The 27,971-nt window shown below is 48.1% G+C and overlaps 1 protein-coding gene and 1 long non-coding RNA gene across 8 annotated transcripts in view; one reads left to right on the forward strand and one right to left on the reverse strand.

Annotated features, from left to right (window-relative positions):
* SMARCA4 (SWI/SNF related, matrix associated, actin dependent regulator of chromatin, subfamily a, member 4) overlaps nt 1–1,089 on the reverse strand; it is a 72,708-nt gene extending 71,619 nt beyond the window's left edge. For all 6 annotated transcript variants that reach the window (XM_027050216.2, XM_027050215.2, XM_027050213.2 and 3 more), the window contains exon 1: nt 868–1,089. In XM_027050216.2, the coding sequence (XP_026906017.1) occupies nt 868–1,089 (222 nt within the window). The remainder of the gene's footprint in view (nt 1–867) is intronic.
* Nucleotides 992–23,966, forward strand: LOC113596563 (uncharacterized). 2 transcript variants are annotated; one of them, XR_003417342.2, is made up of 4 exons: nt 992–1,130; nt 18,624–19,211; nt 21,146–21,258; nt 21,873–23,966. It is a non-coding gene; the product is annotated as an uncharacterized LOC113596563 (long non-coding RNA). The 2 variants fall into 2 exon arrangements; XR_008297269.1 differs by having other exon boundaries at nt 18,624–18,743.
* The last annotated feature ends 4,005 nt before the right edge of the window (nt 23,967–27,971 follow it).

Consider the following 27,971-nt stretch of genomic DNA (forward strand, 5'->3'; position numbering starts at 1 on the left):
GAGCCTGCTTCGGATTCTGTCTCCCTCTCTCCCTGCCCCTCCCCTGCTCACACTGTCTCTTTCTCTCAAAATAAATAAACATTAAAAAAAATAAAAATACAAAACGTGTAGGAGATGGGGAAGGCAGGGAGGACCCAGAGGCACAAGATGGCTCTGCCATGGACACAGTGAGGGACCATTTCTCTGAGCGCCTACTTCCTCATCTGTAAAATGGGCACAATAACCACCTACACCTAATGGGTGGGACAGCGGGGGGGGGGGGGGAGGGGAGATTAAGTGGAATGGGGTACAAACACATGGATGGCCCTGGTAGGGAGGCTATGGGGGTCAACACAGAACCCTGACCCCCAGGCCACACAATCTGCATATTCTGCGAGGGTCTCCTGTGGTTTCTGAGACTTGAACACATCACCTTTTCCTTTAGATGCTCATACATATAAGAGGATGTTTCCTCGCTTCCCCAACCACCACCCAGGAACACAGGGAGAAAGAAAAATTATTTGTGTTGGGAGGCTTTTTTTACACCCCATTGGCAAAAGACGTCCCTGATCAGTTCAAGTAAGTCGTTATGACAGTGAGTGGCGCCCAAGCGCAGGATCGAATAGGGATAAGGGGCACCCACTGCTCTGCTTCGTAAGTTACACAGGTGAGTGTGGGAAACCAAGTGACACAGCTACTTTTTAAGGAGCTGGGCACTTTTTATTCATTAACGAAAATCAACCCTGGAGCAGTGTTAGCGCGTTTCCCACGTGGAATGCTGGGTGTGGGAGACACACGGTGGAAAGGCTGCTGGCTGGCAGCAGAAGCCAGGATGCTTGGCTGATCACGCAGACCCAGCCAATCGGTCAGTGGGTCCGGGCTCCCTACCTTGTGCATCTGATGCATGTTGTCCTGAGGGTACCCTCCAGGCCCCTGGGTCGGGATGGGGTGTCCTGCTGAGGGAGGCCCCGGACTGGGCCCCATCATGCTGTGGGCAGAGCCCGGCGAGGGGCCTGGGCTAGGGCCCAACATGGCTCCAGGGGAGGGGCCCGGGCCCGGGGAAGGGCCTGGCCGAGGAGTTCCGCCCAGCGGTGGGTCTGGAGTGGACATCTTCACAGGAGCAGCACACAGTGGTCTCCTGCTAGAAAGAAGTCTTGGTCAGTCTGGGGTCGTAGCCACCACCAGGGAGAGTCAGAGCTGGCAAGGGAGGGCCACACATAGTATTGTAAGCAGCACCAATCTGACAGGGTGCTGTCACCTTTGACGGGCAACCCCCACCACCCAGACCTTTCTCCTCCCTTCTTCTCAGAGGAGATAATACATCAGGCATACAAAATCAGATCACAGTCTCCCCCGAGGAATGGGACTCCGGAGGTGGAGGTATACAGCCACTGCCCCACCTGGGGATTCACTTCCCTTGCTGTTATTCTGATCACAGCAAAGAGAACGTCTCAGGGTGGTGCCCATACACCCTTCCCGCCTAACACCTGCCATCTTCCGATTTGACAAAAAGGGAGAGCAAGACTAAGACTCAAAGCCTTTGCTGGCGACAGAATCCACCTGGGCCTTGGGACACTCAACAGAACCAAATATTCATGGCAAGTGATGCCGGTTTCCCATTTAAGGTGGTGAGACCAAGTCCCTTTTAAATTAAATGAATACAAGTTTAACATGTAGGTTCATTTAAAGTATTACACAAATAAAGGCGTTCGATATCTCAGATACTTCCACAGTGATATTCACGTGTCTAAAGTCCAATGAAAGTTTCCATAATCTGAAAACTGATGTTCAGAACTACGACCCAGAGCCACGACGAGATCCAAACATATGCTAAGGGGGAAAAAAAAAATCGAATGATGGTGGCAAGGTGATTAATTATGCTGGCTAAGACAGGGCCACGAGCTGGTAAATTTCATCCAGTTTTCTACAGTAAGGGTTCTAGGTTCAGGTAACCCTTCATCTGTTGCATAGTTACATATAGCCTTAAATACAATTCTCTTCAATTTAAGAACTTCTTTCATGATGATGGAGGAATACATCTTCAGGGCTGAAAGGTAGAAAACACAAGATCACAAGAACTTAAAATCTCCCAGCACCACACCAGACACACAGAGGTGAAGTGCTTACCAGCCCTGCAGGGAGCAACGAACAACCAAGCCCTCCTTATCCGAGCCAGGCAGGGTGACGGGGGTGGGGGTGGGAAGAAGGGGCTGGGGGTTTCCTCAGAGACGTGGGCCACCACCAGAGCCATAAGGATGGAGCTGAGCCGGCCAGGGCAGAGAGCTGCCCTCATATGGCTGCCGGGACTCCCACCACACTTCACTGCCTCCCTTCTAGACTGTTCAACACGCAGGCACACACATCCTCAACAGTATTACTCAGCACATGCTAGGCAAGCTTCTCTTCACAGAATTCTACCCAGGACCACCTTTAACATGTAATAGTCTTCAAAAGAGGATTTCTAGTGGATTTCTGCTGTGTTCTCTCATTCTGCCACATACCGAGTTATTTAAAAGCCCCTCTCTTGTTGGCATGTCTCAAATGTGGGCTTTGTTTCTGTAGACTTTTCTGGTGTTGGGAGAGACTCTTTGTCCTGAAACTTTACTGGGCTCTTCTGGTTCTAAGGATAAGTTTTGTCAAGAAGTCTAAGAACATTTTTAATTCTCTTGATTAAAACAAAGTAAAGTTTTCATTTGAAAGATGGGCATATTTTCCTGGGTAATCGATCAAAAGCCAAAACGTCTTTGTCCCAGTTTCATGGCTAAATAATCAGAGCAGAGAGAATCAGAAACTTTGGCAGGGCATGGACCAGTGACCAGCGCACCAGCCTGACTAGGAACAGACCCAATTGCTCAAGAAAGTGCTCACAATCCCTTCCTCACAAATCCAAAATCCCATAAGCCCAGAGACGGGGAGAATCAAACTTTCAAAAAATAGAGACAAATGTGGAGCGCCTGGGTGGCTCAGTCAGTTAAGAATCTGACTTCGGCTCAGGTCATGATCTCAAGGTCAGTGAGTTCGAGCCCCACGTTGGGCACTGTGCTGACAGCTCAGAGCCTGGAGCCTGCTTCAGATTCTGTCTCCCTCTCTCTCTGCACCTGGCCTGCTTACGCTCTGTTCTGTCTCACAAAAATGAATAAACGTTAAAAAAAAATTTTTTTTTTTTTTAAATAGAGACAAATTCATTTAGAAGCAAAATCAGACCTGATTCAGACATGTGTGAACAGTCCTACCTTCTGCTACAGAACTAGGATCCTGTTACCTCCAGACGCCGCTCCAGGCTCTGCCACGTGGGTGACCTGTATCCCAATCGTTTTCTAAAATGCTGATTCTCAAGTCTGAAACCTCCAGCCCAGGGTTTGTCTAGGGCAAGACGCACCTGCAGTCATACTTCACAGGTGGACACCTGAGTGACATGAACATAGCCACGGCCGGGGCCAAGGAAGATGGCTCCTCAGGGCGCCCCTCTGGACCCTTTGCGCCCACAGGGCCTCTCAGGCCCAGAGAGACTGCAGCGAGGTGACAAGAGAGACAGCGGCCCCCAAAATCCTCAAAGGAGTCCTGTGGCATCTGGGAGTTCATGGATGCTTTCTCAACTGAAGATCTCTATTCTTTTTTTTTTTTTTTTTAATGTTTATTTTTGAGACAGAGAGAGACAGAGCATGAACGGGGGAGGAGCAGAGAGAGAGAGGGAGACACAGAATCTGAAGCAGGCTCCAGGCTCTGAGCTGTCAGCACAGAGCCCGATGCGGGGCTCGAACTCATGGACCGTGAGATCGTGACCTGAGCCGAAGTCAGACGCTTAACCGACTGAGCCACCCAGGGGCCCCTGAAGGTCTCTATTCTAAGTCAAGCCAACTGAAACCAATAGCAAAATAAAATCTAGGGAACGTCATCTAGGGATGATGTCATCTCCTTACCTAAAGGCAGATGTGCCAAAGAGCAAACACTGGGGAGTGTCTTTGGAATGATGGTTCTTCTAAAAGTAGTTGATACTTAGTGTCAGACCTTCTTCCCATCAAAATGCGGGGTACCTCTAGAAATTAATTACCTCCACCCACAGCAGCACTAACTTCATCAGCAGACACATGAAGTTTGCTGAAGATGCTGGAGGGCATCAGATAATAATTTTGTGCCAAAATAAGGCAACATCTACCTTTAAGAAGTACAGGGTTTCAGAAGAAACTTTTTTTAAATGTATCTGTTTTTTTAAGTTTCCGTCTTTGCGAGAGAGAGAGAGAGAGAGAGAGAGAGAGAGAGAGAGAGAGAGAGAGAGAAAGCACAAGCGAGGGAGGGTCAGAGAGAGGAGGAGGAGGAGAGAGCGAGAATCCTAAGCAGGCTCCTCACCAAGAGTGCAGAGCCCGATGTGGGGCCAATCCCAGGAACCGCGAGATGATGACCTAAGTCAAAGTTGGACACTCAACTGACCAAGCCACTCAGGTGCCCCTGTATTTTTTCATTCCTAAAAAAAAATTTTTTTTAGGGACACCTGGGTGGCTCAGTCAGTTAAGCGTCCGACTTCAGCTCAAGTCATGAACTCGCAGTTTGTGAGTTCAAGCCCCGCATCGTGCTGTGCTGACAGCTCAGAGCCTGGAGCCTGCTTCGGATTCTGTCTCCCTCTCTCTCTGTTCCTCCCCTGTTCGCACTCTGTCTCTGTCTCTCAAAATTAAATACAGATTAAAAAAAATTTTTTTTTTTTTAGTTTTTAAGTTTATTTATTTATTTGTGGGTGGAGAGGCAGAGAGACAATCCCAAGCAGGCTCCGCGCTGTCAGCACAGAGCCCAATGCGGGACTCAAACCCACGAACCATAAGACTATAACCTGAGCCGAAATCAAGAGTCAGATACTTCACCAGCTGAGAAACCCAGGAGCCCCCACAACAGGCTTTTAAAAATGGCATTTGCAGGGCGCCTGGGTGGTTCAGTCAACCGGTTAAGTGTCCAACTTCCGCTCAGGTCACGATCTCACGGTTATAGTTTGTGAGTCTGAGCTCCACGTCGGCTCTGTGCTGACAGCTTGGAGCCTGGAGCTTGCTTCAGATTCTGTGTCTCCCCCCTCTCTCTCTGCCCCTCCCCTGCTCATACTCTCTCTCTCTTTCTCAAAAACAAATAAAACATTAAAAAAATAAAATAGGGCACCTGGGTGGCTCAATCGGTTAAGAGTCTGAGTCTTTTATTCGGCTCAGGTCATGCAGTCATGCTTTGTGAGATCAATTTCCGAGTCCAGCTCTGTCCTGACAGCGTGGAGCCTGTTTGGGATTCTCTCTTTTCTCTGCCTGTCTCCCACATGTGTGTACGCATGCACGCGCTCTCTCTCAAAATAAATGATCCTTAATAAATAAATACAGTAATAAAAATAATACAAATGGCATTTGCTTTAGAAGCTGTCACCTCTGAACTGTCAGGTTGCGATGAGGCAGGTAAGTGCACGGAGCCACCGGCAGCAAACTCATTTCCGGACTGAAAGCTCAGATACACGTGGGGAGTGACAGTAAAAGGAACCCAAAAAGTACAGACACAATGCAAAACCTTCCTGAGCAGCGCAGTGGGGTGGGCTCCCCCAAACCCTGATGCGCCCCATCAGGGTGCTGGCGTCTGCACGCAGACGCATACTGGCAGGCCCCCAGCATCACGATGGAGAGGACAGGAAAGTGGAACGGGAGCGGCTCTCTGGTCCCGGGTGTGAAGAGGGAGCATCGGATTCACTCGCACGGAGTGTCAGCACACCTAGGCGTACAGCTGGATGAATCCCAGATCAGACCGGACACTTCCAACATTCTTGAAGGCATCTGGGCCCCTCCCATGAAGACCACCCCCCCAGAGGGAAACACTGCTCTGCCTCTACCACTCCTCGGTTTCACCCGTTACTGAACTGCATCTGGAAAAAAAAAAAAGAAAAACCCACAGTGGTATCCTCTGGCTCTTCTGCAAGGGGCACCCACGTTGCTGGGACGGTGGTCATTCGTTCTTCTTCATCTGCCCACTCTCCTATTCGCAGACCCTGTGCGGCCAGGTTTGGGCTGTCGCGACTAAAGCTGCTACCAATGTCATCTGGCAGACGCACGCGTTCATTTTCCTTGGGGACCCAGGAGTGGAACCGTTAGTCAGAGGAAGGCATAAATTTGGCTCTGGTAAGCATCGCCAGCTTTCCAAATCAGGACCACAGTCCCACACACCGCCATCCCCGCAGCAGAGGGTAATGCGTTCCAGCTCCTCTCTGTCAACGCTGGCGCTCGGCACTGTCGGTCCCTGTAACTTGTAACTGTTCCAGTGAGTGTATAATCGTATCTTATAATTTTCTTTGGCATTTCCCTTGCAACCAATGGCATCGAATCCCTTTCTGTATGCTGACTGGCCACTGAGATACTCACTTCTGCAGAGGCCCTGTTCTCACTAATGCTTCACTTGGGGATATGTGGTTCCTCTCCGAGTCTGGGGCTCACCCTTGCATTCTCCTAAGGGTGTCTCGGGATGTAGAGAAGTTCTTATTTTGTTTATTTTCTGTCTTTTCCTCTTTTATTTATTTTAATATAATTTGTTGTCAAGTTGGCTAACATACAGCGTATACAGTGTGTTCTTGGTTTGGGGGGCAGATTCCCAAGATTCATCACTTACATACAACACCCAGTGCCCAGAGAAGTTCTTATTTTAATGGTGTCTTATTTACCAGGTTTGTCCTTACATGGTTAATGGTTTTGGCGTCCTGTTCAAGAAAATTTTTTTCTCCCTGAGATCGTGAGAGAAACATGTATTTGGTCTCTGCCTTCAGTTTTTGACTAAAACCCTTGTAATTTCCTCAGGGATAGGAGGGTCTTTTATTCTAACGAAGGGACTCTTGGTGGGCTCCTGGATAGCTTCAGGATGGGGGCTGGTTGCCAGAAAGACCAAACCATGACTAGAAGCTTCAGCCCCATCCTCCAAAGAGGGGAGAGGAATTGGAAAGTGAATTAATACACGTCTACATAATAAAGCATCCATAAAAACTCTAAGAGGCTAGGAGAGCTTTATGGGTTGGTGAGCACATCCATGTGCTAGGAGGATGGTGCATTCCTACTCCATGGGGACAGAAGTTCCTGGGATCAGGATCCTTCTAGACCTCAGTTTATTTACTTCTTCATACGGCTATTCATCCCTATCCTTTACAATGTCCTTTATAATAAACTGGCAAACATAGGTAAATGTCTCCTCAAGGTTGGTGAGCTATTATATCAAATAATTAAACCTGAGAAGGGGGTCATGGGAACCCCATTTGTAACCAAGTTGGACAGAAGTGCGGGTAACCTGGGGACCTATTCCTTGTGACCGGTGCCTGCAGTGGGGGGGCCGTCTTGTGGGACTGAGCCCCTAACCTCTGAGGTCTGCACTAACTTTGGGTAATCAGTGTCAGAGCTGAAATGTAGGACACTCAGCTGGTATCTGCAGAAACTTGCTCGGTGTGGAAAACCTGTACATTTGGTGTTAGAGTGCTGTGAGCAGAGGAAATCGGTTTTCCTTTACTATCTCAAGGTCACGGAGATAGAGGAAGGAAAGGGATATTTTCAACTCCAGAGAGACTGTGACTCGCTCCGCTCCCTAGGGATTTACAACTGCTGAGGATGTTACCAGTCACAAAGAAGCCACAGGGAAGATGACCCAGCCAGAGCGGGGAGGCAGGGCTGCGGGCCCATTTGGTGGCAAGGACCCAGATGTACTCACCGAGTGCACACCGCTACACTTCCCAGAGGGACTATCAAGGGCTCACGGACGGAGGGCTCCCTGAGGCTCAGGCCACCGTGTGACTCGCTGCGGTGCGGCACGGACTCTGAGTGTGGACTTTACCACTTGCCAACCACATGATCCTAGGTGGGCGACTTACCTCCACCAGCCCGTTTCCTCCTCCGTAGGCTGGTGCGGAGGCCAATCCCCCCCTCAGGGGTCACAGCCAGCATCCCGCAAGTGAACGCATGCAAGGCTCGTAAGGGCAGAAAGTAATGCCGCACCGCAGGCGAAATCCAGGGCCTCCACATTCACCGAGCGGTCGCTTACTGCTTGTCACTACTGACCCAGAAGCAGCAGCCTCCTCTTCTCATAAAAACATGAGTAAACCGGGGCGCCTGGGTGGCTCAGTCGGTTGAGCGGCCGACTTCGGCTCAGGTCATGATCTCACGGTCCGTGAGTTCAAGCCCCGCGTCAGGCCCTGTGCTGACAGCTCGGAGCCTGGAGCCTGTTTCGGATTCTGTGTCTCCCTCTCTCTGACCCTCCCCCGTTCATGCTCTGTCTCTCTCTGTCTCAAAAATAAATAAACGTTAAAAAAAATATTAAAAAAAAAACACACGAGTAAACCAAGCCACAGAGTAAGTAACTGCTCTGGAGAATGTGCTTCCTAAACTTAGCCTCCCCCGCAGGACAAACCTCAAAGGATGCTCCTGTCCAGAAGTGCTCAGGAACAAACCCAGGAAGTAGAGGTTGCACAAGGCAGCTTTGCGGAACCGGAGGAGGAACAGTGGCTGCCTGAAGGCCGCACGGCCCCCTTGCAAAGACCAGCTGCCCCAAGTGATGAGGTCCGCCCTGGCAATCGACGGGCAAGATCCAAGCTGCTGCAAATTCTCCCTTGCCCTCTCGGATCCCGCTGACACAAATGCGGTATTGTTACCCACCATCAAGCCCCTTTTGGCCAGCCAACCCTTCTTAAAGGGCAGGGGTGGGCCTGGCCCTCGAGAGAGCTGCGTATGATATGGGACAGGGCACTACTGCGATCCAGCGTGGTGCCCGCTCAGGAGGGCCTGAAAGCTCGGCCAGAAATTTCAGAAGGGAGGTGGATCTGAGGGCAAGGACCAGCCCAGCCCTCTCCCCACCCCTTCTTCCCTCATCACCAAACACCCCACCTTTCCTATACAGTAAACTGAGGATTTGGCATTTTCAGCAAATTCCTTGGATCCCCAAGGTTGTCCTATGGTCCTAGGGTTTCAGGTGGCTTCCATCATTCAGACCAGACTCCTGCAAGTCTCCCTGTGATGAGTCACTTGGTGTCTGGGCTGGAAAAAAGAAGGTAATTAAACACAAACACTGAAATCCATCTCAGACCAGTCAGCCACACCTAAGCAGTAGAGAAAAGTGAAGCACAAGGGGACAAACAGTACCACCACTAGCACGTATTTCTGGGAGCCTAAGTGTGTGGCCTGTGGGTCAAGTGCGTCTGGGGGCTCCATGAGAAGGGAACAGAACCTGGGAATCTGGGTAGGCAGCCCAAAGGAATGTGATGGCAGATAAAATTACTCTGGGGCAAGAATCAAAACCCTGAAAGCTAAGACATTCGATAGGTTACAGGATGAAAAAAAAAAAAAAATGGGTTCCCAGGGCCAACGGGTCTAGAAGTGACGCGGTTTTATCACCTTGATTTCTCTGAGCACCCCAAGTGAACAATCAGAACCCCCACACTATCCACGCCCCAGAAGCAAGATGCTATCAAACATGAATGAAGTAGCTTCGTGCACACAGATGTGGAGGAAGGTCCACGATGAAGCAGAGGAAAGAAGGGGGCACCAACGTAAGGTGTGCTTGGCCCGAGCCCCACTCTGCTGAGAGGAAGAACGTACACGAGCTCATCTGCACGTAGAGACCGGTCCCAAGAAAACGTGCCAAACTGTGGTTGGCAGCGGCCGGCAGCTCTCTCAGGAGGCGTATGATGGGGAACTGACACTTTCCACATCACAGAGCTCTGGTGTTTTTTGTGTCGGTGTGCTGTTGTTTTTTTACAATAACCTTCTACTACTTTTGCAATCCTATGTGTTCTTTTTAAAAAACACCAAAACCAACCAACCAACCAACCTACCTAGATCAGGAAAAGACCTGGGAAATAAATACCCAGAAGAAGATGGCCAGGGGGGTGCCTTTGTGGAAACAAAAGAGATGAAAGGATTTGAGGACTGCATTCTTTTCTACTTTCAACTTCATCAAAATCATCATTTAAAATAGAAACATCTATTGACGTTCAAATGCGGAACCAGACTGCTTGAGAAGTAGGTCTTCTTCTTTCATGCCCCCCTTCGCTTTGCTCTTAGAAAAAAGACCCATGGTTGCAACAACATGGATGGATCTAGAGAGTATAATGCTAAGTGAAGTAAGTCAGTCAGATAAAGACAAAGACCATAGGATTGCACTCGTATGTGAAATTTAAGACACGAAACAAATGAACAAAGAGAAAAAGAGACAAACCAAAAAACAGACTCGTTAACTATAGGGAACAAAGTGGTGGTTACCGAGGGGAGGGGGGTGGGGGGATGGGTGGGACAGGTGAAGGAGATTTATATACCTTGCCCTGATGAACACTGAGTAATTTGTAATTCTTGTTTTTTTTTTTAAATTTATTTATTTTGAGAGAGAGACAGAGAACGCACGAGTTGGGAAGAGGCAGAGAGAGATTCTCAAGCAGGCTCTGCATTGCCAGCACAGAGCCCGATGCAGGGCTCAAACCCACGAACTGTGACAGTATGACCTGAGCCGAAGAGCCGGATGCTTAACGGACAGAGCCACCCAGGCACCCCACTTCAACCACTACGTCATACACCTGAAACTAATATAACACTGTGTGTTAACTATACTGCAATTAAAATTGAAAAAAGAAAATTAGTAAAAAGAATGGTGGTGGCCACCCACTGCAGCAAGACAGACGGCGGCTAACAGGCGATAAGGACCCTCTAAACTCTGCTTGCTGGGATTATGGCGTGTGGGTTTTCTTCTCCCATCTTGCCTGGAAATCAGCACTGTCCTTAAGTTTGGCCCCAGGAAAGCTGCTACTTTGCTTTTTGGGCACAGAGAAATTTGTTCCCTTACATGTCTCATCAGCAGACACACTGTGGTCAAGCCATGGCAGGGTTCTCAGACTGATCAAGGAGGCTGGGCAGGATGCCTTTCAGCAAAAGCAGCTTTATTTTGTTACATTAAAACTACAAAATGAGGTTTCGCCCCATACTCTACTAAGAAAAGCGTCCACACCCGACCGGATGGTGTGGGGCGCACTGGTCTGTGAACCTGAAAGGACCCATGGGACGAGGCATCTGCTGTCTCAGGGAACATATGGATAGCTTATTCCTGAGACGGTGCTTCCTCAACATTGGCTGTTCCACAGCTGGCTGTTGGGCATTTTCTTTGCAATATAATTAAGTAGCAAAACCTTGCCCTACATTTAAAAAGGAATATAGTTCAGAAACAAACAAAAACCTCTGTCATGGTAATTAATTACAATGTCTTATCAGTTCTACCTAAAACGTAGACACACCAAGTCTGTATGTTACTAAGTACAGTAAGTAGTTCCTCTCCTCAAACCCCCCCATCCAGGTTTCACTTTCCAGTTTCAGTTACCCAGGGTCAACCGTGGTCTGCAAGCAGATGATCCCTGCACCACCCCCCCTCCGCCGACCCTGCCGGGCTGGGTTTTGCCAGAAAATCAATTGTAGCTTAACAGTGCATCACAACGCCTACATTGCTCACCTCACTTCATCTCATCACACAGGCATTTTATCACCTCGCATGGTCACAAGAACAGTAAGTACAGTATGATAAGGTGTTTTGAGAAAGAACACATTGACACACTTTTATCACAGTACATTGTCATAATTGCTCCATTTTATTATCGGTTGTTGTTGTTTACCTTAAAAATAAAACTGTCAGTTAACTTCCCAGCAAAAATGGGTTTATTTGGGAGTGGCAGGGAATTGCAATCCGGACAAGCAAATTATGGCAAAACCATAAGCAAGTCTAGGGAACAAAGAAGAACGCTCTTTTATGGAAGGAATGGGGGCGTCAGGAGGGCTGGTATAAACAAGAAGTAAAGGGGCAGGTAGAAGTGTAGTGGTCTTTCATTGGCTGAGTTGTGACAGTCTCTCATTGGCTGGACTGTTGCTGGGGCAGAAGAGAAACCTTTCTTCCTCAGCTGGGGTAGCCAAGTACTGTGACCTGCAAGCTTTGACTTGCAGGGAGGTGTGTTCCTGTTGGGTCTGCAACCAATGACAAGCGTTGGGGTTTGAGAGCTCCCCCTTCTGTCTCCCCCATTCACTTTAAATGAGGTTTCCTGTCATTAATTTTCACGTTGCTAATCACTTACAGTGCCTCAACTGTAAATTAAACTTTACCATAAGTATACACGTATAAGAAGACACAGTACAGATAGGGTTCAGTACTATCCATGGTTTCAGGCAACCACTGGGGGCGGGGTGTCTTGGAATGTAAGCCTCATGGATATGGGAGTCTACTGTACTATTTTTAACACTAGGAATTATGTATCATTTTATTCATTGGAATCCACACCTCCTGCCCTTTAAAAAAATTTTCATTCAGGGGCACCTGTGTGGCTCAGTCGGTTGAGCATCTTGACTCCTGATTTTGGCTCAGGTCATGATCTCAGGGTCTTGAGACCGAGCCCCGAGTGGGGCTCTGTGCTGAGCGTGGAGCCTGCTTAGGATTCTCTCTCTCTGCCTCTCCCCGTACATGTACTCTCTCTCAAAAATAAATAAACATTAAAAAAACTTTGTTTTCATTCACTTGAAAAACCACTGAAGAGCACCTCCTCATCTAAAACACACCAGAAGAGGGGCGCCTGGGTGGCTCAGTCAGTTCAGCATCTGACTTCGGCTCAGGTCATGATCTCACGGTCTGTGAGTTTGAGCCCCACGTCGGGCTCTGTGCTGACAGCTCAGAGCCTGGAGCCTGCTTTGGAGTCTGTGTCTCCCTCTCTCTCTGCCCCTCCCCTGCTCATGCTCTCTCTCTCTCTCTCTGTCTCAAAAATAAATAAAAACATTGAAAAAAAATTTTTTTTTAAATAAAACACACCAGAAGATGTGAAGACATGATGACAACCTGACCGGTTCTCTGCCCTTGGGGAGTTCATGCTCTAATCCAGCAGGAAGATGCAGTGTCTCCACTGAGAGAACACAAACACCTTCCGATCTATCCACTAGACGGGCATTTGTCAAACTCTTTTGACCACGATCGTCGGTCACGACATGACCCAGCAAACACACATCAAGTAAATCCAACCCGTTCTACAAATCTGTCCTGACCGCGTTCCCTGTGAAACATGGATAGACTCTCTCCTTTTTCTCTTTTTAAGGCTGATCAAGTCACACTGGGTGGATGTCATGACCTGCTGCTGGGTCTCTTGTGGTACCTGCTGTATATAGTCAACACAAAGCACAACACACAACTTGTGGAGAGGGCAGGAGAGAAGTCCCCCCAATAACAGCGGCACACAAAATGCAAGAATGGCCAGGGAGGCATGGTGGCCATACCTGTGGAGTTTCACCTGTGACAGACCCTGCCAGGAACCTCAAATATCGACTGAGAACCAACTCTGTGCTGAACAAAGTACCAGGTACTGGGCATCCAGCAGCCAACAAAATCCCTGCCTCGTTGGAACTGACGGTTCCTGGTGGAACTGACAATAGAGTGACAGAGGCGAGCACACAAATAAGTATGACACGATGTTACGGGGGGGGGGGGGGTGGAAGTGGTATGAACTTCCACTGTGAAAAAAATAAGCAGGGTTAACCATCAAGCTGGCAGGAATCACTCTTTCAATCATAGTGGCCAGGGACGGGCTCAGTGAGGGGATACATCTAAGCAGACACCTGAAGCGGAAAGGGAGCCCAACCATCCAGTGGATGGGCAAGGGACCACCAACAAGTACAAAGGCCCCGGGACGCGACTATGCTGGATTAGAGCAGAGGAGGGACGCGGCAGGAGACAAAGTCAGAGATGAGTGGGGAGAGCAGATCGCAGGCCTTAAGGGCAGCAGTGAGGAGGTAAGAGTCTATTCTAGGTTCAAGGGAAACCCTCTGGAATGTTCTGGGCAGGGCAGTTATACGGTCTGATGATGGTTTTAGAAGATTTCTCTGGACACAGTGATGGAACAGATGTAAGGGTAAAAGAATGAAAGGAGTCAGTGGTGACCAAGGTAACCAACAGGGTCTCAGCACGTATCTTTTGAAATATAAAAGGCGTTCCGCACCCCCCCCCGCCGCCTGCCCCTGCCTTGAGCCAGGTTTGGCAAAGCCCAGCCAGGCTGGATTTCACCTCACATCCTTTGGTTCGGTACTGGTGACTGGAGGTGCCAACTGGGGAGGCTATGGGAGGACCGGGGGTCTTCTGCTCAGAGAGGTTAAGTCATTGGTCCAACATCACACAGGAAGTAGAGTCCTGCCTCAAGTCTGTCTGACTCCAAAGGCTGAGTAACGAATCTGGTCTAAGTATCAAAAGGCAGGACAGCCCGGAAGGGTGCAAAGTGCAGGCAAATGGAAGCACTCTGACAGGCAGGAATATCCACAGCGTGTTCCCAGGAGGTGGGCACGGGCATTCAGCACAACAGCAGACCAGGCTGTGACCAAAAGCACACCCGGCAGTCATCAGGGCCAGATGTAGCTCTCAGGGCCCAACAAGCAGACCCCTGTGCTTCATCATCACCTTTAAGACAATGACACCACCCACCGTGCCCCTTTACTGGGACTTTTGGTGCAAATCAAGGTGGCACACGTCAAATCCCGTCCCCTCTGTAACAGGTAAGGCAGCAACTGCCATGCAGCCACCTGCTTCCTGAGCCAGTGGGGCATGACTTACCAGCGAAAGGAGAACTTAAACCATCCCAAGGAGCCATTTTAAAGCCCATTGCTACTAAAAATGGGGTCCGTCCTCCTTTATCTCACACACTGAGCAAAACCCAGACAGTAACAAGTATCCACAGGCGAAAATGAAGACATGCTTCATTTAACAAAGTAACAGTCCCCAGGCAAAGCTCTGGAGACCAGTCTAGCTGCAAAGGCATCGAAGGGGCCTGGGCTAGTTTATGCCCTGCTAACAGTTACCTCTTTTCTAAAGAAAGCCCCTTCTCTGAGGGAACTGTAAGGAAATGGATGCATCCCTTCCATTCTTCCTGCCCTGTGCAATCCAACCGCTCAGCAAACCCAGCTGGGTACCCGGCACTACCCTCAAGGCCCATTCCCTTACATGAAGATGATTCGAGGTCAAACTTCTCATACCCATCAAATCCATGTCCTGAAAAATTAGTATCATCAGCATGCAGTTAACAAAAAACTCCAACTAAGATACTACCAATCAATGAGCCTTATACTTCTTAGGGATGATCTCCGTAAGGGTGACAGCAATGGCAACTCCATTTAGCCTCAGACCTGATTCTGATGTGCTCCCCCTCAGGCATCTCCCCCCAATATTCTGGCAGCTGTTACCTTCCCTTTATTGGAGGTTTTGCACATCCCTTTGATTTGATTTGATTTTCTTTTAACTTCAATTCTCTCTTAAGTGTTCCAATCAATGTTACAAGTCATGAGGAAATATGTGAGATGGGAAACAAACACTTGAGATCTTCCAAAACCAAGGCCACCGAACACACTCCTCTCTTTCCAACGCATTATGGTGAAATCACAAGCTTACAATTTTTCAATGATGGAAGACAAAACAGAAGAGTTGATTCCTCTGAATCACTTTGAAAACATACAGAACTCTCACAACAGGGTAAAAATGTATTCTGGATCTCAACCTGCCAGGGTGTTGTAGGAATCCTAACACGTGACAATAGCTACCAACTATTTAGCACTATGTGCCAGGCACTGTTCTGAGCACTATACAGTTGTCGTTGTTTAGTCCTTGCAACAATCCTAGTAGCTGGGTACCATTACTGTCTCCCTTTGCAAATAAGGAGATAGATATGACTGAATGAGAACAGGGCCCTTGTCTGCCTGTTCCTGGCTGAATCCCCAGCCTCCGTCAGGGCCTGGCTTGTGGCAGGCTGTCAAAGCCCACTTGTTCGAATGGGGAATGTGAGGCTGGGGAACTTCTCGCACAACTCCAGGGGGCGCCATTCATGTTGTGTTCTGTCTATGGTGGGTGTGAATGGGTCCCTCTGTGCGACGGCAGCCTTAATAACTGAGGCCAAAATTGGCTGGCACATCTGAGGATTCACTAAGTGCTGGGAACTGTCACCTCCGTTTCTCTGAGGCACCAAGAGGGAAAGTGGCAAAGCCAGGAGTCAAACCCACAAGGCTGACTAGAGCCCTTGGTGAAGAAATATCCCTAAATGCCAGTTGCTTCACCGGCAGAATGCTGTTCTCACCCAACACACCTCATCCCATAACAGAGAAGACAAGGGGCTGGTCTAGGGCTACCTCTCAGTGTTTTGAGGGTCCATAAGGTGTGACAAAGGTATGTGGCACAGAGAGGAGCATTTGTGATCGCCGTAAGTATGTATACACCAATTTTAAAGAAACTACTATATATATATATATATATATATATATATATGTGTGTGTGTGTGTATATACACGTATATATACACGTATATATACGTGTATATATACGTGTATACATACGTGTATATATACGTGTATACATACGTGTATATATACGTGTATACATACGTGTATATATACGTATGTATATATAACCAGCTCATCAAACCTGGGCTTCTTGGGATATAGAATGATTCTAAACTATGTTGCTCATTTTTTAGATAGTTAACATATATATGTCTACATATATATAAACACGGACACACAACAAACAACATTACCTCCAATAAAGTGAGTGTTCACTACAGTGACTGCAGTGTGTGAAGCAGCTCCCCATGTCATGTTCTCAACCCTTACAACTGTTTGAGGCAGCACTGCTGTCACACCTGTTTCACAAGTGGGGGGACCTACTGGTAAATGCCTTGCTCGAGGTCAAACTAGGATTTAGAAAGCTAGGTGTGAATCCAGGAGGTCTGATTCCAGAACTAGCAGTCCTGACCACCACCCCACACCCTCATTCCCTGGCGACAATGGCCTGTTAAACCAACACGAGCAACGAACACTTACTGCTTACAACCCACCCCCAGTCCTGCGCCAAGCATTTCACACATAAATCCACTCCATCCTCCCCGGGGGCTCTCCTCATTCATTCCACAAATGTTCCCTAAGGACCTACTATGTGTCAGACCCAGGGGACACTCTGGGAGACCAAGCAGACATGATCCCTGCTCTGATGGCCCTCAGAGAAGAATGAATGTGTAATTACAAACACATTACAAACTGCTACACAAGAAAGGATCAAGGTGATGTGCGAGTGTAGCACTGCACAGCAACGACCGGTCCAAGTGCTCAAATGCACTGGCCCTGATTCTGAGTATAGGCCCCCTCTTCCACACAATCTCGCTGATCTCTGGCCCCCATCGCGCCCCTGTGCATCTACTGTGTTCCTCGCACAGGAAGGGTAGTGAGGATTCCATGACAGGCCACAGGGAGCTGTTCCCACCTTTACCATCTGTTCCCCTACAAGACTGGAGAGGCTCCTCAGGGCATCCCATCACCAACAATCTAACACCCAGTAGGGACTCAACAAATATTTGCTCAACAATGAAGGAGGAGGGGGTGCCTGGGTTGGCTCAGTCCATTAAGCATCTCAGCTGAGGTTGAGACCAACCCCCTCTCCCCACCTTCAGGCTCTGCAGAGCCAGCTTGGGATTCTCCTCTCTCCCCTTCCCCAGTCACGCTTTTTCTCTCTTAAAATAAACAAACATGGAAAAAAAAAAAAATGAAGGAGATTGGGCCTGACAATTAACAACAGCACTTCCCACTTATCAGAAACCATTTTACAGGTTTTCACCAACTCCATTTGTGGCATTATCCCCATTTCACAAATGAGGAAACTAAAAGGTTCAGAGAGATTAAGCTATTTATCTAAGATCACACAGCTAAGTGACCGACAGCGACCATAAACAAACTCCAATCCGGTCTGTCAATTCAAATCGAAAACTTCTTCCAAATCCCTAGGAAGTGACTTTTGCACGTATTCCCTACTTTTCCCCCAAGGATTCACTGGGGGCAAAAAAACCCCAAGACTCGTGTCTTCAACACCAGCACAAAACACTCTCCGAAAGGCCCACGTTTTAAATAAAAGCCTTAATCTGGAAAATCAATTGGGAGGAAGGCGAAAGGATGCAAAACAAAAACAATGCTTTCAAGAGCGAACAGTTCTACCCGTCCTCCCTCACTTGCTCTAGACTCCCCACTTTAGGGCAAACATTTTTGAAGTCGCCGCTTGCAAGAGGTGGGGGGAGTTCTTTACTTTTCCTTGAAAAATCTAGACTACGTGATTTTCTTAAATAAAATTTTAGGTCGGCTAACCCAAAGGGGCTGCTAATGCTAATGCTCGTTTCCAGGCGACACTAGACTCATTTGGGGTTTTTCCTACTGAGCCCCGGCCGCCACCCCCCCAAAAGACATTTGGGTCGGACCCGTTACAACGTAGCCAGAGAAGCCCCAAGGCCATGCTATTGTTGCTGCCGCGACGGATACGGCGACTGGGGGCCGGGACACCGGCCCGCCGAGGAGGCGGAGAGCTTTGTCCGGCGACCCCGGCGAGAGCGCGCGCGCGGCCTCCACGCGGCCCGGGCCCCCACCCCACGGCCCGCGGATGCTGTAGCCGCCGCGGCCTCGCTACACTGTGGCCTTCTCCGCGCGCGCGGTGCCGGCCAGGCTTCTTGACCCTCGGGCGCCGCCGTACCCCAGCCCCGCTGTGGGCGCCGGCGGCCCCCTCCCCCCTCGGCGCCCCGGCTCCATTCAAACCGTCCTCCCAAGCCCCGCGCCACGCTCCCCCCGCGGCCCGCGTTCCTTACCGAGAGCCGCCGTCGCCTTCCCGGCGCCGCCCCCGCCCCTCCGCGCGGGGCCGGGGGCAGAGTGGGCGTCTCGCCTCTCCTCACGAAACAAAGAAGCCGCCGCCGCCACCGCCGCCGAGAGAGGGTAAGTCTCGCGCGCGCGCCCGCTCGCCTCGGCCGCCCCCCCACGCCGCCCGCGCCCCCGCTGCGCGCGCACTCGCCAGCTCCCCTCCCCCCTACGGTCGGCTTCTCTCGCTTCCGCCGCCCGCTCGGCCTCGTGCGCGCGCCCGTCCGCCCTTCCGCTCCCAGCGCGCGTGCGCGTCCGCTCGGGGCCTAGCGGAGGTAGGCGGGACCAGAGAAAGCTGGCGCTCCAGATGTTCCCCCCCGACTCAGTCCGGGAAGGTCGTGCTCATGCGCACCGGCGTCTTCGTCCTCACGCTGCGTCCCCACGCTGCCGAGCATGCGCAGAGCGGGCGCCACTGCGGCGGTGGCTGCGTTGGTTCCCGCGGCTGCGGCGGGGGGTTGGGGGATGGGATGGGATGGAATGGCGGCGGGGTCTGCAGGGAAGGGTTGGCCGAGGGGCTTTGAGACCCGCAGAAGAAGACCCGAGGCCGTGCGTAAGGGCGGGAGGCGGGCAGGCTAGACTGGGGCCAAGGGCGGGTCTGGGAGCTGCTTTTTTTTTTATTTCTGGTTGGGGGATGGCGGGGTCTGTTCAGCAAAGCCAGGTGGCCTTCGATCGTGGCCTTCTTTTTTTTTTTAGAACTTACCTAGCACTGTTGGTTTGGCAAATAATTTTTGACCTACTACTGAGTCCTAGACGCAAGTGCTGTGGCACCGCACAGACGATCTCAACCGTTGTGGAACTAGGAAGGCAAGCGAGAGGCGAGAGAAATAAGTAAAATACATTGTGTTGGGACGGAAACGTGGAGAGTCGTGGAAACTTTAAATGGAGCAGCCAGAGAAGGCGTCACTGGGAAGATGTTGGAGTCAAAACATGAAAGAGCCTTGTTCTTAGTGTGAAGGACCTGAGCCTCTAGGCCTCTTCTCTGTGTTTTGAAAGGGTCTCCAGCTGTTTTAGTTCTCTGAGTGGACAAGTGCTCCCCTAAGTCAGGGCCCACAGCCTGTCGTTGTTCCTGCCTCCCTCAAGCCTGCTCTTAATCTTCAGGTCTCAGCCGACAAAATCACCTCAAGCCTCACCTCCTTTTGATCACTGCCTCCTTTTTCTTTCCTTCATGTTTGAGTGCCCATTTTATTGTCTGCCTTCTTACCCTCAATTTAAATGGCAAAGATGTGGGGCACCTGGATGGCTCAGTCAGCTATGTGTGGGACTCTTGACTTCAGCTCAGGTCATTATCTCACGGTGTGTGGATTCGAGCCCCGCATCCGGCTCTGTGCTGAATGCTCAGAACCTGGACCCTGCTTGCTTCACATTCTGTGTGTCTCCCTCTCTCTGCCCCTACCCCGGTTGTGCTTTGCCTGTCTGTCTGTCTCTCTCTCAAAGATAAACATTTAAAATAAAAATAAAATAAATGGTAAAGATGTTACCAATTTAGTCACTATTGAATACCTAGTATTTACATCTACATACAGATAAATCATTGTGGTGTTCCGGCCGCCCCCTATGTGATACTTTAATTTGAAAAAGTTTTTTTTAATGTTTATTTTTGATAGAGACAGAGCATGAGCTTGGGAGGGGCAGAGAGAGGGGGAGACACAATCTGAAGCAGGCTTCAGGCTCTGAGCTGTCAGCACAGAGCTCAACACAGGGCTCAAAACTCATGAGTCAGGAGATCCGGAGATCATGACATGAGTCGAAGTCAGACACTCAACCGACTAAGCCACACGGGTGCCCCTAAATTTTTTAATTGAAAGAATAATGCAGATGGATTGCCAATTAAGTGTGTATCATGGCTGCATTAGCTCATTGCTGCTTTTTTTTTTTTTTTTTGGTACGGTTTTCCAATTTATTTAGAAAAATAGACTCTGAATTCACGTTCACCCCGGGGGCTACGTGGGATGACAGTAAGGAGACACCTGAAATGAGCTGAGGAACGTTAAGCACTAGTATCTGAAGGCTGGGAGCAGAAGCTAGGGACCTGGTTCCTCTAGTTCAGAGTGGGGACCCAGCTCCCCTCTCATCCTCCCTGTTCAGTAATCTTCAGCCATGGCCAGTAGGACAAGGCTGGTCCAGCTCTGGCAACGGGGGCAGCCCATACCCCACCCATCCTAGTCACCATACTGCTCCCCACGCCACTTGCAGTATTGGGTAGACCGTGAGGTCTCAATGCTGGAGTCAGAAAAGACCTGGACCTAAAACCTGACCACTGGTAGTAGCTGGGTGTTGCCAGAAACATTTATTGGACTCTTCGGCACTTTCCTTTGTTCACCTGTACGATGGAAACAATAACAACACTCCCCTCCACAGATTCCTTATGAGGAATCTGTGAAGGCAGGCCACCTGGGAGTTTTCTGAACCTTAGTTCATAATGTTGAATAATGCACATCAAATGGGCAAGTGGGGTCTGAATTTCAGTCTCGTTCCCTCAGGTGGTGTTTCTTAAACGTCCTTGACATGCTAAACACTGAGCTGGTCCCTGGCCTCCAGTGGTCCACTGAGCAGACAGTGTCCTGGTTGTGATGTGGACAATCTGTGAGTTCAGGTGACCGTCTCCCATATTGATTAGCTAATACATGATAGGAAAATGTTAAGTGCAACGGAAGAAAGGCCCACAGCGCAGAGATCATAACAGGGGACCCTCCTGGAGTTGAGCAGTCAAGTCAGCTAGACCTCTCGGAGAAAGACGCGCTTATGCCAAGTCGCAAAAGATGAGCAAGGGCCGGGAGGAGGAGGGCACTAGGTAGAGGGAACAAGATGTTCCAGGCCCCTGAGGAGGAAGAGAGCACTGGAACCGAAGAAGGCCCGTTTGGCTGAGGAGGACAGATCAGCGACAGCTACGCTGGGCGGGGCCTCGTAGCCTGCGGTGAGGCTCTTTAGCTTTTCCCTGACCACGTTGGGGAAGTATTCGAAAGGCTTTAATCAAGAGATTCCCATAGTTACTCATGCTGCAGGGTGGAGTCTGGGCTGAAGGGGAAGAAGGACAGGAGGTGATGAGTCCCTTTAGGCCATTGCCACGGCCCGGGGTAGAAAGGATGGTGGCCCAAGGTAGGGTGAGGGTGGTAGACGTAGAGAGAGGTGGAGGAAATTGGAGGTAGAATGGGTAGAAGCTGAAGGAGTAGACCTGAGAGGTGAAAGTGTGAGCAGCTTTCTCTGCAGGGGAGACCGTGAGGACATGAGAATGGCGGCAAGGAAGGAGCTGGAGTCCTGCTTTAAGGGCAAGATGTCTATCGGGAACAGTTTCGTAGACCAGTGCTTCGTGGCTGTACGTTGGGATCCCAGTGTAAATGAAACTGGTGCCTTTAACGCTCAGGTCTGTGATACGTGTTCAGTTCATTTTTATGTGTGGCGTGAGGTATAATCGAAGTTCATTGTTTTCTGGAGGGATATCTAATTGCCCCAGCCCCAGTCCTGAAATGTCTGCTCCCACATTGAATTACTGTGGCACTTTTGTAAAAATCGATTCACTGTTTAAGCATGAGTCTGATTCTGGATTCCCGTGTTTTGTTGTTGATCGATAGGTCTACGTTATGCTAAGACCACACTGTCTTGATAAGTGTAGCTTTATAATAACTTTTGAAATCAGGTACTCCTCCGAATTTGCCCTTTTTAAAAATTGTTTTGGTTACTCTAGGTCCTTGCATTTCTGTGTAAATTTTAGAATCAGCCTGTCAATTTCTACCAAAAACTGCTGGGATTTTGAGTGGGATCACATTGAATCTGTAGGCCAATTTGGGGAGAAGTATTACCTTAATATTACATCCTCTGATCCATGAACATGGTGTATCTGTTTATTTAGGTCTTCTCTAACTTCTATTAAATTTGCTCTTTTCAGGCCTTTCCTATTCCACTGGAATGACTCTTTAAGGTCACAGGCACCTGCCTGTTGCTAAATGCAGGAGTCAATTCTCATCTTCACTTTCCCTGACCTTCTGGCAACAGTTGACACGTTACCTCCTTAGAACATTCTATTCATGGGGCGCCTGGGTGGGTGGCTCAGTCGGTTGAGCGTCTGACTTCAACTCAGACCATGATCTAGTGGTTCACGAGTTCGAGCCCCACGTCGGGCTCTGTGCTAACAGCTCAGAACCTGGAGCCTGCTTTGGATTCTCTCTCTCTCTCAAAACTAAATAAACATTAAAAATTAAAAAATAAAAAAGACATTGTATTCACTTGGCTTCCAACGCACCACACGCTTCATACACTTCTGGGTTTCTTCCCATGCCAATAGCTGCTCTTTCCCAGGCTCCCTTGTAGCTTCCTCTTCTTCCCAGTTACTTCTTGATAACGAACTACCCCAGGACTTGGTCCCCTATCTGTATTCACACCCTTAGCTTCCAGTCTTGTGACCTTAAGAAACCATCTCCATCCTAGGTATCTAACCCAAAGGAATAGAAAGTAGGTACTTGAACAAATACTTGAAAACAAATATTTATTGCTGTGCCACTACTCACCAAAGCTAAAAGTTGGAAACAGTCCAAGTATCTGTTAACAGATGAATGGATGGACTGTGGTGCACACATTCAATGGAATGTTCATCCACAAAAAGCAATGAAGTTCTAATACATGCTATGACGTGGGTGAACCTTGAAACCGTGCTAAATAAAAGAAATCAGACAGTCTGTTGCAAATGCCCAGAATAGGCAAATCCATACAGACAGAAAGCAGATTGCCCAGGGTCTTGGGAGAAGGGGGAGGGAATACCTGCTTGACTGGTTCAGGGTTTTATTTGGGGATGATGAAAATATTTTGGAACTAGATAGACGCGGAGCTTACACATTGTGAATGCACTAGATACCACTGAGTTGCTCATTTTCTTTTTATTTTATTTTATTTTTTTGTTTATTTTGAGAGAGAGAGAGAGAGCGCGAATGGAAGAAGGGCAGAGAGAGAGAGAATCCCCAGCAGGCTCCATACCACCAGTGCAGAGCCTGATGCAGGGCTCAACTCATGAACCATGAGATCATGACCTGAGCCGAAATCAAGAGTCCAGCAGTTGTCCAATTAGCCAACTGAGCTACCCAGGCGCCCCTGAATTGTTCATTTTAAAATGTCTAATTCTGTAGGGCGCCTGGGTGGCTCAGTCGGTTAAGCATCCGACTTCAGCTCACAATCTCACGGTCCGTGAGTTCGAGCCCCACGTCGGGCTCTGGGCTGACAGCTCGGAGCCTGGAGCCTGCTTCGGATTCTGTGTCTCCCTCTCTCTCTGCCCCTCCCCCACTTGCACACGTGCTTGCTCTCGCGCTCTCTCTCTCTCTCTCTCTCTCTCAAAAACAAATAAAAAACAATTTAAAAAAAAATGAACAACCCAACTAAAAAATGGATAAGCCTGGACAGACACCTCACCAAAGATCTATAGATGGTAAATAACCATATGAAAAGATGTTCAGGGTATTGCAAATTAAAGCAACAGTGACATACGACTGTGCACTTATTAGAATAGTGTAAGTCCAACTTGGAAAACGCCAGATGCTGGTGAGGGTGTGGAGCAACAGGAACTCTGTTTCACTGTTCGTATAAATGGAAAAGAGCGCAGACACTTGGGGAGACGGTTTGGCAGTTTCTTATAAAACTAAACGTAGTCTTCCATATGACCCAGCATTTGCATACCTTGATAATTACTCCAAGGAGCTGAGAACTTAGGTCCACACGAAAACCTGCATATAAATGTTTATAGTGACTTTATTCATAGCTATCAAAATTTAGAAGCAACCGGGACACCTGGGTGCCTCAGTCAGTTAAGTGTCCAACTTCATCTCAGGTCACGATCTCCTGGTTAGTGGGTTCGAGCCCCGCGTCGGGCTCTGTGCTGACAGCTCGGAGCCTGGAGCCTGTTTCGGATTCTGTGGCTCTCTCTCTCTCTGCCCCTCCCTCGCTCATTCATTCTCTCTCTCTCTCTCTCTCTCTTTCTCAAACATTTAAAAGTTAAAAAAACAAACAAACAAACTTGGAAGCAGCCAAGATGTCCTTTACCAGATAAATAAACTGTGGAACATCCAGACAATGGGATAATAGCATTAAAAAGAAATGTACTCAGGCTATGAGAAGACATGGAGGGACCACAAATGCATATTCTAAAATTAAAGAAGTCAATTTGAAAAGCCTACATACTGTATGATTCCAACTCTGTGACATTCTGGAAAAGGAAAAACTGGAAATAGTGAAAAGGTCATTGGATCTGAGGGATTACAGGGGAAGGAGGGACGAATAGGAGGGCACAGAGGATTTTTAGGGCAGTGGAACTACTTTGTATGATACTATAGTGGTGGATAACATGTCATTATACGTTTGCCCAAACCCATGAAACCTACAACACCAAAAGTTGTTCTCAGGTTGTGGGTTTGAGCCTCATGTTGGGCCTAGAGATTACTTAAAAATAAAATCTTTGGGGGTGCCTGGGTGGCTCAGTCGGTTGAGCGTCCATCTTCGGCTCGGGTCATGGTATCACAGTTCGTGAGTTCAAGCCCCACATCGGTCTCAATGCTGTCAGCCTGTCAGCACAGAGCCCTCTTTGAATCCTCTGACCCCCTCTCTCCCCCCGCCCAGTTATGCTCTCTGAAAAATAAATATTACAAAATAAAGATAAAATATTTTTTAAAATAGATTTAAAAAAAAGAGGGGGGGGCGGGGCACCAGGGTTGGCTCAGTCAGTTTTGCATCCGACTCTTGATCTCAGCTGAGATCTTGATCTCAGGGTCGTGAATTCAAGCCCCACATTGGGCTCCGCGCCGGGCGTGAATCCTACTTAAATAAACAATAATAAAATGAAACTTAAAAAAAAAGAATGACAAAATGTTTGCAGCATCACTCCCTGTATGGCAAAAATAAAATCCCCAGTGGGTTTTACAACCTTGGAGTCTGCATGGTCACGTCTACATTTTTATGAATCTGTCGTTTATTAGGCGGGAGTTTTTCACGTACCTCTGCAGATATGTTAGAGTTTTCCAGAGATGAGGATAGTACATATACATGTATATATGTACATATATATTTGTTTTCTTGCTTTTGTTATGTACACAGACAGGCATACCTCATTTTATTGCACTTTGTAAATACTTCGTTTTTATAAATTGACGGCTTGTGGCAACCCTGCATTGAACAAGTTCATCAGCATAATTTTTCCCACAGCATTTGCTCACTTCCTGTCTCTATGTTATATATTTCGGTAATCACAATATTTCAAACTTTTTCGCTATTTTTATATTTGTTCTGTGGTCAGTGATTATGATTCACTGAAAGCTCAGATGATAGCATTTTCAAGCAATAAAGTATTTATTTATTTAGTTAGTTAGTTAGTTATTTTAATGTTTATTTACTTTTGAGAGAGCATGAGTAGGGGAGGGGCAGAGAGAGAGCGAGACACGGAATCTGAAGCAGGCTCCAGGCTCCGAGCTGTCAGCACAGAGCCTGACACGGGGCTCAAGCTCGCAAACCTCGAGATCATGACCTGAGCCGAAGTCAGACGCTTAACCAACTAAGCCACTGCAATAAAGTATTTATTAGTTAAGGTACGTACATTGTACATTGTTTTTGTTTTTTTTTAGACATGATGCTATTACACACTTAACAGACCACACTATAGTGTAAACATACTTTTATATGTACGAGGAGAACCCAAGATTCATTTGACTTTCTTTACTGTGATATTCACCTTATAATGGTCTGGAACTGAACCCACAACATCTCCAAGGTATGCCTCTGTGTGTGTGTGTGTGTGTGTGTGTGTGTGTGTGTGTGTGTGTATAAAACAGAGACAGAGAAAGGGGGTAAGAAATATTTGGAGGATTTGGTCCACATAAATGTAGGGGCTGACAAGTCAAAATCTACTCTATTGTGTATACATCACATTACCCATCTGTTGATGGGCACTTGGTTTGCTTCCACATCTTGTCTGTTGTAAGTAATGCTGCTATAAACATGGGTGTGCAAATATCTTTTTAAGTCCCCAATGATAATCTTTCGCAAAATTATAGTATATGATATTATGGTAGCGTATATGTATGCATATACCTATATACACATTTACGTACATATGTGGCTAACAAGTCAAATTGAGGGAGGAGTAGATGTTGCGGATGAGTCAGAATTCTATAGGGCATCACGCTAGAAATTCAAGGAGGGTTTCTGTACAACAGTCTCGAAGAGAATTTCTTCTTGGGGAAACCTCAATCTTTACTCTTAAGACCTTCAACTGATTGGCTGAGGCCCATCTACATTGTCTGGGGTCACAGCCACTTTACTCAAAGTTGACTGATTTAAATGTTAATTACAACCAAAATAATACCTCCACAGCAACATCTAGGTTAGTGTTTTACCAAACAACTAGAAGGCATGGCCTGCCAAGTTGATACATAAAATTAACCGTTGCCAAGAAAACTGGACCTCCGTCTTGTAGGACTTGAATTACAAAGCTTACCAAAGTCCAGCGTGTGAAAATGTAAAATGCATCTCCTTCAGTTGCAATTGTAAAGTGAATAATTTTTCAGTAACCTCTTCAGACCTCTCTTGGAACATGAAATTGCTTTTTTTTTTTTTTAGTTTTTTCACATTTATTTTTGAGAGACAGAGATAGAGCATGAGCTGGGGAGGAGCAGAGAGAGAGGGAGACAGAATCCAAAGTAGGCTCCAGGCTCTGAGCTGTCAGCACAGACCCCGACGCAGGGCTTGAACTCACGAACAGCAAGATCATGACCTGAGCTAAAGTCGGACGCTTAACCGACTAAGCCACTCAGGCGCCCCTGAAATTGTTTATTTATTAAAGAAACATATTTATTCCTCAAGCATATCCTACTGCCCTGAAAAATAAGCCTCACAAGAAAGCAATTTCCCCAGATCAAGCAGTGAGATGTGTAGTATAGAAAACAGGAAACAGTCCTTCCAAATACAAACCCAGGGCAATAGATTTCTTTTAGCTGGCAGCCCAGGTTTTAACTGAACTTAGGAAATAACCAGCATGGCACTAACAGTGGATACCTAACTACCCACATTTGTCATAATTTTATTTTTTTTAATGTTTTATTTATTTTTGAGAGAGAAAGAGAGCACAGGTGAGGGGGGCAGAGAGAGACAGGACAGAGGATCTGATGCGGGCTCTGAGCTGGCAGCAGCGAGCCCGATGTGGGGCTTGAACTCACAAACCGTGAGATCATGACCCGAGCCAAAGTCGAACCCTCAACTGACTGAGCCACCCAGATGCCCCTATTGGTGTTTTATTCTAGCTATAGTATGTTTTATTTTAGGTTGACTTTGTTAAACTTT

Source organism: Acinonyx jubatus, chromosome A2 (genome assembly GCF_027475565.1).
Source record: "Acinonyx jubatus isolate Ajub_Pintada_27869175 chromosome A2, VMU_Ajub_asm_v1.0, whole genome shotgun sequence".
In the NCBI taxonomy this organism is placed as follows: Eukaryota; Metazoa; Chordata; class Mammalia; order Carnivora; family Felidae; genus Acinonyx; species Acinonyx jubatus.